We start from the raw sequence: 12,355 nt of genomic DNA on the forward strand, positions 1-12,355 counted from the left end.
TCCTGGGCTACCCTGCCGACCAGCTTAACACTGGTGGCCCTACGTGTTAACACACTGTGTGTCGTTAAGAAATAGATATATTGACGAGGTCTTCTGACGTTGCTACCATAACAGACCAGGATGCAACCATACATCTTTCATTCAAGTTCAACAAGAATGTTAAAACAAATAATGGTGCAACAATCTGCAGTGAAAACAGCTAAGAAATTGATTGTAAACATTTGGTGTACTTGACATACTTTTATCACCTCCAAATTCCAACCATTAATTGAACACATGCATTTGATAGCACTTAGGGTGCTTTCACACCTGTAGATCGATTGCTTTGTTCCGAAACAGGGATTCAAATTATTACAATGTTGCTTTTTATTCTTGGTGCGGTTCACTTTCACACGGCAAAGTTTCTAAACGAACCAAATTTTTTAATACAAGTCACGTGCGAGTAAACTGTTCTCTCATTGGTCAAAGTTCCACGGTTTATTTTCCGGGATTCCACTTCCACTGTCACGGCTGTCATCTGTCAGGATGGAACGACAACAGCTTTGCGGGCTTATTGTTTTTTTTTTTGTTTGTTTTTTTTTGTAGCTGCCCTTATATCAATTTATCATTTTGAGCAGGAGTCCAGGATTCATCGTGAAAACATTTTTAAAATGCACCTACTAGGAAGAAGAGCAATAAGACGGCATTATAAAATGAAAGTGTGCTTTTTTATTTTGAATGGCGAAGACGTGCTCACCCACAGACATTCACATGTTCATTTTGAAGTATTAGCAAAACAACAAAGCTAATTATTTTGACGGAACTTATGTAATTACCCATTATACACTGTGATATAGCCTGGTTCGTTGGTCCGTTAGATCGGATTGCTTTCTCACTACAACCGAACCGCTCCAGAGTTCGTTTTCAATCGAGCCAAGACCACCTCGTTCAGGCGATCTCGGACCGATTGTTTTGGTGCGGATCCGAGCGTGATTGCCGTGTTCACATATGCCCAAACGAACCGAGCTAAGGGGGATAATGCGCCAGGTTCCGAAACAACGGGCCAGGTGTGAAAGCACCCTAAATCTTTATTACAAGCAATTCTGCGGTTCATAAAGAACTTCATTTTCCTTCCTCCTCAAGTGCCATCTATTATTGCCAGACGCACCACTCCTGGGACGCACTGCCGGACAGTAACCGTGTGCAGGGTGAACGCTTTAATCCGTTAACATGAGCGCGTAAAATATACGTACCACGTATGCACTGCAAACGGAATAATGTGAACTTGGCATTATGTGTGTGCGCTGCGAGTGTGCATAATCGGTAGCCGATCAATCGGAGCACCCCTAATTGCGACTATCTTACAATACAGTCGCAAGATTTATTATTGGGATTATGGCTCTCATATATTAAATGTTCACAATATAACCCAGATAATTTTATATCACAATGCATCACAATGACTTTATTGCGCTTTTTTTGGCCATTAAGTTTCTTAAAGCCTGTGTTAGTAGCATTTCCCTACATGTCCATTTATTTAAATATTGCTGTGTATTAATGTATCTTTGTATTGGTGAATATAAAAGAAAATAGTTAAATATAATGCTTTATTTGCACTTAGTTAAAAAAAAAAAAAACTTTTAAACTATTTTATTTCAGTGAAAACAAAAATATTCTTTTTTTTTTTTTTTTTGCTATATCGCTGAGTCCTATTTGGGACACAGCAGATCTCCTCTCTGAATTATGAATGGCTGCAAGGAAACGCAGGTGTCTAAGCCTTGATTTATGATGGCTAATTACACATAATTCCCTGGTGTACATTTACACTTGAGCAGATTTTATCCTGGGTCTGGCTAGTAATCACCTGTGCGTCGGTCAGGCAAAAGCCATTACTGTCAATTGGTCACAGAGGATGTGATAATCCAGGATCCTGATAAGCAGGGGAGTGTACTTGCCACATGTTTTGTCCCATTAGCTTCTGACCAGATGAGAATCAGCTAACCAATGTATATGTGGGTCAAAAGGAAAGAAATACATATAAAGTAGTAGTGGAAGCTAATGTTTGACATGCACGTGTACTGTTCACAGGCCTAAAACTGCACAAAAGATGTGTGTGCAGTACAGGAACCAAATGGACCCTGTCAAGTACTCAGCTAGACAAAATTACTTGTGACAACTCCGCAGGTGTCAAATGAAGAATCACAACATGTTTACGAATATTTTTTCTAGATTATAGGTTGCATCACAGTTTTAATGTACAATAACTCTGAATCCTCCATGCCTCGTAACTCCGAATGAGTTCTTGTGACTCACGTGAAAGGTGAATCACACAATGCAGTGCAGCTGATGCATCACCTACTATGCTCACAATTGAGGGATCTCAAGATGGTAGGAGAGGATTAATGTTGCCATGGAAACTAAATTAAAGGGGCAATATTCCATATAAAAAAAAAAAAAACGATTATTACATTTGAGAAAACTGCCAAGTGATTTTTGAAATGCGGTACTTTTTTTAAAATCAGAGTTGTGCACTCAAGAGTGATAGCATGGTGTGAACTAAGCCACAAATTGCTTACATGCACAGGCATCATGTATGAAAAGCAATGGGGATGAGTTGATGTGTGTGTGCTTAGGATATATTTGTGCCCCCTCACCATGATGACAGCTTCAGGGTAGATGGACTCTGTGACCACGTCGCGGTTGTGTGTGATGTACTCCACCATTTCATTGAGGCCGGCTCGCTTCACCTCTTTGTACTTGAGATCACTTAGTGGATCAGTCACAAAGTCGAAAAGCACGCAGCACTGCCGCAGTTTCTGGACAAACAGTTCTTCTCGATCCATGGGTGGGGCATCTGGAATTGGAGACACAATAAACAAAACAGCCTAAATGACACCTGTCAGGCAGGAGATGTGCAGCAGGCAAAACGGTCAATCAAACCAACCTGCAAACCTCCAACGAAAGATTTCCAGATCTCTTACTGTGCTATTTCACACCAACACACAGTTTAAACAGAGCTCCTATTTGGGAGGCTCTCTGGTCCCCCACATTTTCATTTACACCTTCCTCTCCCCTTGATTGTGAACCTCATTTGTCTGTCTGTGTGTTGTGATCTGTGTGTCCCTGCATGAGCTTGTGGAAAATAGCACTGTTCTGCCAAGGCAACACACTGCTGCAATTATGAGCGGGTCATAATGGCTGGACTGGAATCAGGTGACCAAGTACTGGGGATGAGCGATATACTGAATATTCAAAATATAATCACAATGATTTGCTGACTATATAAGTTGCCATTTAAAAGTTCTGGATTGGCAAGTTTTTTTTGTGTTTCTGACAGAAATCTCTAATACTCATCTGCATTAATTTGATTAAATATACAGTAAAAAGCATAATTTTGTGAAATATTACAACCTAAAATAACGTTATAAAATAATGTTTTACATTTTAATGCCATTTATTTTGGTAACAGCAAAGCTGTATTTTCAGCATCATTACTCCAGTCTTCAGTGTCACATGATCCTTCAGAAATCATTCTAATATACAGATTTGCTGGTCAAGAAACATTTATTATTATCATTAATATTAAAAACAGCTGAGCTGCTTAATATTTTGTGGAAACTGTTTTTTTTTTGGGTTCACATAAATAAAGATGTTTACATTTAACTATTCACTAAGCAAAAAATACTGTTGAAAACAGTTGATTAACTTTTTACTGCATTTTGTTTCTTGCTTATTTTAAATGTATTTAGCATTTTGTTAATAGCTATTGTGTTTTTTTCTCCCATCAAGCCATTACAGAGAAAATATACAAAGAGAAGATAGGCTGAAAAATAGATATGATTGTTTTGCCTCTTTTGCAAAGTCATACTAAGTTTTATTTTGTATGTTTTACTAGCAGCAAGGAAAAAAACATTTAGACAGCAAATGTTATGCAACTTGCGCATGCATCAGGCTAACTCAAACTCCAACAAGTGGTCCTGAAATATCTGAATCAGTAAAACAGCTGTAATTTCTAATTTTAAATATCACACAGAAGACATATTAGGTCTGACAGTGGTTTTTGTTAAACAGACCCTGTCCATCGAGATGGACAGCACAGGGTAACGAGGAAAGGACGGGGGATTGATCCACTTTTGATCAGCGATGGGGACAGAATGAAAACGAAGGACTAAAATCTGGGGCACAGATGACAGCTTCAGTGAATCTATAATAAATGCGATCCACAGAGAGCTGCACTGCAGCAGCTCCATCAGAACATTCTAACTTCCCTTTCACATGTCACCAAACACAAAGGGCACAATGACTGAAATGACAAATAATAACAAACAAATACAAACAAAATAACATCTATTGTCAGATGATTTCATTATCAATTTCTTTGAGAGATGATGTCCTGTGTGCAAGTATGAAACGTGTCATTTCGTTTACCCTGCTGACTCAAGTGAATTCTTTCCACAATGCTTTAAGCTGGCAGAGGATAGCAGGATTTCCAGAATAGTTGCAGGCCATGAACCTCAACATCCTGCACCAGGCCTGCAGTCTGAAGTAGGAGTGTTTGATTGGGAGATCTTATGCAATGCCAGAGGAGAAGCTCTGAGAGTGATGAGAGGAGGAGGACAGTAATGGAGGTAAAGGATGGCCTGCAGCCAGCATGTTTTCTGCTGATGAATGTACAGGATGGCTTTCATATTGATCTAATCAAATCAAATATGCACTAGTATATACACATAAAAGCATGAAACAAAATAATCAGAGTCAGAAGACAATCATAAATAGTGGGGATGCACCCATCAGGAAATTTGAGGCAGATACCGATAGCTAATATTTTATTTGAACACTTTTACAAAATTAGGGGTTGGCAATATAGCGGGCAAAACTAGAGAGGTGTGCTTCTAATTTAAACGATAAAGTGGTTAAAGGGGTCATATGATGCGATTTCAATTTTTCCTTTCTCTTTGGAGTGTTACAAGCTCTTGAAACTACTTTTATTTTGGCCTCCCAAAAGAGGACGATATCCACTTCGTCATGCCTGGAGCTGATCCATGCTGGTCGCTGAGGAAATACTTCAACTTCGCGCTGTTGATCGCCGGATCGGCTTTCACCGTGGACGAAGCGGAGTCCAGCCCGGGGTCGATAACATGAGGTTGCCGCAGGCATCACAATATGGTGAGGGACGTAACATTTCCGTCACACGCTTGAGGAATTTGGCCAATCACAACGCACTGGATAGCTGGCCAATCAGAGCACACCTCGCTTTTTCAGACCGATGAGCTTTGTAAAAATCGACGCGTTTCAGAAAGGCGGGGCATAGAGGAGAAACAATAATGTACAGTATGTGGAAAATAATGTTTTTTTGAACCTTAAACCGCATAAACATTTCATTACACCAAATACACAAAAAAACTTTCTTTTTAGCATCATCATATGACCCCTTTAAAATTGGTCAACTCTTGCAAATACATTCAAATGTGTAATAAATTAGATGAAGTAAGGATCTAACTTTTTTTTTTTCTCAGAAGTTTGTTACTTAAAAATGTGTATATTGTAATATGGGCCAAAAATAAGAATACTGTGCTATTTGACATTTCACTGAAAATGTATCAGTTTCCACAAAAAGTATTACACAGCACAGCTGTTTGCAACATTGATAATAATAAGAAATGATTTCTGAAGGATCATGTGACACTGAAGCCTGGAGTAATGATGCTGAAAATTCAGCTTTGACATCAAAGGAATAAAATACATTGTAAAATATTAAAATAGAAAGCTGTTATTTTTGTAATATTTCAAATTTTTACTGTTTTTAGTGTATTTCTGATCAAATAAATGCAGACATTGTGATCATAATAGATTTCCTTCAAAAGCATCAAAAATATCTTACTGACTCCAAACTTTTACATAGTAGAGAGATCTCCACTAGCGCACTAAAACTGCTCCAGGACCAGGGCTCTAGACTCATTCCCACTGGTCGCACTGGTGCAACGAACTTTCTCAGCTGGTCACACGAGCACATGACTTGGTCGCACCTTTTTTTTTTCTACATCATGAGATTGATCAATGTATGCTGATGAATAGTTTTTCAGTTATCATAGTTTATAGTTATATGGTAACAAAAATCAGAAATCTCACTTTACCTTCTGCATAGGCGAGTTGAATGTCAATGTGACCAATTAGGATGTTGGTAGGTCTTACAATATTAATGACACGGGCATAGACAATCTCACATTCTTTGGTGGAGATGTCCGTATCACCATCAATCAGAAACGATAGATAGTGAGTGTGCTGAGGAAATTTTATCAGCAGTCTTTTTTCAGAGATTGTCTGCTGTCACTGCTATAAATTGGGCACAGACCATGTCGTTGGCGTAAGTGGGATTAACATTCAACTCATTCTTTTTCATCAGTATTATTTGTGATTTGAATTTTGTGAACGGAAGTTCCTCTTTTTGCTATAAGCCGGGCTTCGGACACCTTCACTTTCACTATTGAATTTGCGAACTTATGGCGCTTTTCCGCTGCATGGTACAGCACGGCACAGCTCGCTTTTTGGGTGTTTTCCACTGTGTACAGTACCTGGTACCTTTTTCAGTATCACCTCGGCCGAGGTTCCAAGCGAGCCGTACCGTTACCAAAATGTGACGTGTGTAAACCCTGCTGATCACTGATTTGCCGGAGAGAATCGTCACTACCTGCGTCATTGAACTTGCGACACAAGACACTAGACCCGCTAGATTAAATCCTCCACTTCCTCCATTACATATCTCTGTCACGTCAAAGTGTTTCATCACCACATTTGAGTGATCATTGCAAAAAATGTGTTTATGTATATATATTCTGTTTATGTACAGTGGGTACGGAAAGTATTCAGACCCCCTTAAATTTTTCACTCTTTGTTATATTGCAGCCATTTGCTAAAATCATTTAAGTTAATTTTTTTTCCTCATTAATGTACACACAGCACCCCATATTGACAGAAAAACACAGAATCGTTGACATTGTTGCAGATTTATTAAAAAAGAAAAACTGAAATATCACATGGTCCTAAGTATTCAGACCCTTTGCTCAGTATTTAGTAGAAGCACCCTTTTGATCTAATAAAGTGTCCAAACTTTTGACTGGTACTGTACTATAATATAAGCAAAGAATATCGGCCTATATATCGATATCGGCCCTTTTTTACTCCCTAATATCGGTATCGGCCCAAAAAAACCCATATCGGTCGGGCTCTAATGACAATCACTATATAAGTTATATCTTGACAAAGTTTGGAATATGAAGATAATTATATTATTAGAAAGCAAAAACTTTTCCAAATTTGTTTCCAAATGACTCGAAATTATGAAGCAGGTCACATATGACATTGCTACCGTAAAAATTACCCTGGAACAACCTGGATGCCAGGGCACAGCAATGATGAATCATGTGGGGCTCGAACCTGCCCTGAGTCTAAACCACTAATCCATCAGCTCCTTCGTACAAGTTCATTTAATCACAAAACATCAGTTCTCAAAGGAAAGTATGGTATATCCCCTAATATCGGTATCGGCCCAAAAAAACCCATATCGGTCGGGCTCTACTCACACTGGTACACACACTGACGTGGCACGCACAATACGCAGATTAAAAACGATGGCGGAGAAGCGACCGTCGCATTTTTGGGGAGCTGAGAAAACGGCGTTTATGTTGTTGACGTTGCGTGATATGAACATAATGCAGTACATTGATGGACGAAAACACCGAAACGGGGACATTTTTAGGCGCGTGAGAGCAAAAATGTCCGAGGCCAGACACAGAAGAACCGGTGAACCAGTTGTAAATAAATTAAAACAGCGGCCAACACACCCATCATTTGTGCTGTGCAGTGGTGTATGTGAATAATGGCAGTAATACAAAATAACCACAATTCTTAGCGAATAATACAAAAAATGTAAATTGCATGTAAACGGGAGTGAAGAGCTTTGCTCTTGACATGTAAAAATCATAATGCGATTAAGTCCTTACTCTGATTATTGGAAATAATCGCATTATTCATGCGCATGTAAACATAGTCAGTGTAAACATGATGTAAATAAGACATTTAGGCCTATTGCGCAGTGTAGACAACTTCAACAGTATAACAGGTGTTTTCACAAGAGCGAACCCCGACCTTTTTACATTTTTTGATAACAAATGGAAAAATCTAAATTATTTACACATATATATATATATATATATATATATATATATATATATATTTATTTAAGGCATCAGGCTTGCTTCCTCCTTATTTTTATATTTTAGATATCCATCAACTATTATTGTGATGACAAAGATTTGCCGCGCTGGTGGAAACAACACGAGACCGTGCTACCGCGACTGTCAAGAGTGGCTCGGACGGTGTTTAGGGTCCAGCAGCAGCGAGTGCTGGAAGAGTTCCATGTTAAAGCGCGTGCAAAGCTTGCCGCAAAACGCCAGCAAGTAATTACCATGATGAATGCCCCAGGGGAAATAGAATATTCGCAGCATTTATCAAACATAGGCTATGATTAACTCACTGTCTGTCACTGGCCGCTTGGTCGTTACTTTAAAAAAAACTAAAACTTGAATTTAACAAACAAAAACATTTTCCAAACATATTTCTAAATTAACGTAATACAGAAACAAAAATATATATAACCACTTTTGCCATTAAAAACGAAACTGAACTATTTTAATGACTACAACAGCAGCTGTGTAATTGGGGAAGAGAGAAAGATAAAAAAGACTCCAGTCGGACTCGGCCAGTAATTCTGATAATCTGTCGGATAAGGGCCGGACTAGGGCATACATTTGAGGCCCGTTCAGGGTTCTGCTGAGCTTATTTGGTAGCAAACTCAATTTGGTACTGGCAAGGTGGCTTTATATACGCATGAGCGCACTTTGGATGTGACTGCGCACCGCCTCTGGAGCGAGCGAGTACCGAATGGCTTAAAAAGACGTGCAAATAAATATTAAAAAAAAATAAAAAATTTTCTGATGATGCAACAATGACCTGATTAGGCAAGTGACAATTCTGTCAACTGTCCCAAAATGCGAGTGAAAGTCTTGTATTGCAGCGTGCAGCGGCTCTTGTAGCACAGACAAGATGCACCGATGTGAAGCCGTTTGAAGAGAAAGTCAAAGAGAGAAGACGCATACAGCTGAATCACTCACGCTGTTTTCAAATGACTGATTTGATCAGTCTGTGTGGACTGGACTCAGTCTGTAGGTTTGATTATTTACTCATCAAACCTACATGCTATAGGCTATTGAATAAATGTGTGAATATCCATCATTTTAAAGTCAAAAGCTGCGGGAATGAGTAAAACTATGCGATATAGCCTATGCACAATCCCGCACCGAAATTCAGGACCTGATTAAACAATTCTATTATACAGAGTTTTGTGAAATAGATTTCAATGACTTTTCCAAAACTTTCTGGGTTTATTTATTTTTCCAAAACTTTTCCAGGCCTGGAAATTGGGGTTTTAAAATTCCATGACTTTTCCAGGTTGTTCCACCGTACGAACCCTGACTGTTATACAAGCTGTACACTCACTACTTTACATTGCAGCAAAGTGTCATTTCTTTAGTGTTGTCACATGAAAAGATATAAAATATTTACAACATATATATAAACACTTATGACACCTTAACACATGACCAAACAGTTATGTTAACATTGTTCATTAGCTAACATAAAACAGATGAACTAGGTCAACAAGTACAAACAACAAATAATATCCAAAAATAACAACAAATGTCTCCAGATGCATCTCCATGGTACGATTATAATGTGACTATTGTGGGCCAATTCAAAGAAAACACCCAGCACTTTTGAAGAGCACATGCAATAACCTCGGGGCTCCCAGACAGATGACAAGAAAGAGGGAGGAGGAGTTGTTCATGGTTCTTAGGGCAAGCGGATTAAAATAGCCTTTTTATAATGATAAGTGGTCACATAGTTGTGTGCTGTGATGCCCGTATGCTCTCACAAAACCAAAAGAGCAGCTATTAATGCTAACATTTGACCTCTTGCACGACACAACCAATGCAATCTATGTCCTCTCACATGCTCTAGAGCTGCGCCTACAGCAAACCAACACTCCAACAAGACACTGAGGCGGGTTCAGTGCAACAGCTTGAGTGTTTAGGGTCATATGAGATTGTTTTCACAGTGGATCTTGAGCTAAACATAACCCAGACTAATCATACAAATTGCAGCCCAATGACCTGTGTGTGCTGGCAAACCAAACATGACTGACTGTACTTTCTTTAGTCAGGGCGTAAGGTCAGGTGGTAAAGCCCCTATTGCACATATGATATTGTGAAAAGATTTTTATCAAGAATGTCAACCAGGGGGAGGAAGATGGCGTCGTAGAGCAGACACGCATTTTGGCGAGCTCCCGTGACATTAGTTCAAATATTCGGTTTAATATATATTTTCACTCAGTGAAATCATTCTACTTGGTTGGAGGGTTACTGTGCCATGTCTTTAGATCAATATTTTTTAAAAGGATCTGACAGAATGCCCAAAGCTAAGAAGATTGCGCCGAAAAGTTCTACTATCAGCGGCGTCGAGCAGGATGTTAATATGGACGACGCGAGCGTGAATAGTCGTGAGGAGGAAAGCTCCAACTCCAACTTTGCTCAAGCTTTGGACAAATTAACCGAAAACATTACGAAGGTAATAGATGAGAAAGTGAATACTGTCCTATCCGCGATACACGATCAGACAGTTCAGTTCCAGGCCTTGGTCGAGCGAGTGGGCGAGGCGGAGGAGCGGATCGCCAGTGTGGAAAATTCGACCGAATGCCTGCAAGCTACGGTGGCTGATCTTCAAAAAAAAGTGAGCGAAAGGTCAGCGCATATTGACGATCTGGAGAATCGCGGGCGCAGGTGTAATTTGCGTCTACTCGGGGTGCCAGAGGGAACCGAAGGCAGTAATCCGGTGCGTTTCTTTGAAAAGTGGCTGCCCGATTACTTGAAGATTACAACGAAAGCAGGGCGGATCAAGCTTGATCGTGCTCATCGCTCTTTGACGCCTTTGCCAGGACCTGCGCAACGACCTAGACCTGTCATCATAAAGTTCCATAACTTTACGGACAAGCAGCGAGTGTCGAACGCAGCTCGTCATGTTGGCACGGATTCCGAGAGATGCGCTGATGCAGGACCAAGGATTTCATTCTTCAACGATTATTCTGCAATGGTGATAAAGAAACGCAAAGCTTTCGACGATGTCAAAAAACGACTGCAGAAGATGAAGATCGAATATGCCCTGCTGTATCCTGCAACTCTAAGGCTGACCATCAACGGGACAATGAAGCGCTTCGCCTCACCGGATGACGTGACGGCGTTCATTGACAGCCTGGGCTAGCGTGACAAACTTTCGCGGATGGTTATGTGGTACATGAACAAAATAATTCACTGAGTGAAGAAGTTGCATCATGTTGCTTGGAGCTTGGTGGGGTTTGTGTTTACCCTATGTTAAAGGTTGTGAGTGGTGTTTGGGGGGGTAGGCAGTTGCCTACAGAAGAAAAGTGTAAGAATAGTCCTTCCTGCATGTTTGGCAGGTTTGTTCCCTTGTATAGTTTTCTGTGTTTTATTGGTATTTTATTTTATTTTTGTTCAAAGCTCAGATTTCTGAAGGGTACACTTACAGGAATATATTTTGTGATTATCTGTATTATGTATCCACTGATTGTCTGCACAGTTTTTAATGTCTAGAGTGCTTAGGGTTTGTACTTGGAATATTCGAGGTATCCATAATCCTGTAAAACGAAGAAAGATACTTACTTTTTTGAAAAAAGGAAATATTGAAATTGCTCTTTTACAAGAGACTCATTTGAGTGACGTAGAACATTTAAAATTACAACAGGGTGTTTTTGGGCAGATATATTTTTCATCTTTTACATCTAGAAGTAGAGGTGTTGCTATTCTCATTAAACGTAATTTACCATTCAAAGTTTTAAACCGTATTAAAGATAGGGACGGTCGCTATGTTATTATTGAAGGTGTGTGGCAAGGTAAAACTATTCTCATACTAAATATGTATTATCCTCCAGCTCATCCATCTGACTTTGTTACTAAAGTGTTTTTGGACATGATTGCCAGGCCAGCAGATATAACTATTGTTGGGGTAGATTTTAATTGTGTAATGAATCCTCTTGTAGATAGGTACCAAATCTCCATCACTTAAAGGTTGGCATAAGATCATTTTTGAACTGATTCCCCTGGAGCGTCTTACCTATGTATTATATAAAAAAACAGGCCTGTTTTATCAAGTCTGGACTCCATATCTGGACTATATGGAACCTCATCTTCGCCCTATTATACTACAAGGAATATTGTAATTGTGTAACTGTCCTGACAGTTTACTT

The 12,355-nt window shown here is 39.4% G+C and overlaps 1 protein-coding gene across 1 annotated transcript in view; it reads right to left on the reverse strand.

Annotated features, from left to right (window-relative positions):
• The window catches only part of LOC107696374 (serine/threonine-protein phosphatase 2A 56 kDa regulatory subunit delta isoform-like), a gene marked incomplete at its 5' end in the record, with an annotated part of 40,091 nt that overhangs the window by 16,289 nt on the left and 11,447 nt on the right, over nt 1–12,355 (reverse strand). Inside the window, one exon of the mRNA XM_016496674.1 lies at nt 2,634–2,833. Coding sequence (XP_016352160.1) covers nt 2,634–2,833 — 200 coding nt within the window. The remainder of the gene's footprint in view (nt 1–2,633; nt 2,834–12,355) is intronic.

Source organism: Sinocyclocheilus anshuiensis, unplaced genomic scaffold, assembly GCF_001515605.1.
Source record: "Sinocyclocheilus anshuiensis isolate Anshui unplaced genomic scaffold, SAMN03320099.WGS_v1.1 scaffold963, whole genome shotgun sequence".
NCBI classification, from domain to species: Eukaryota; Metazoa; Chordata; class Actinopteri; order Cypriniformes; family Cyprinidae; genus Sinocyclocheilus; species Sinocyclocheilus anshuiensis.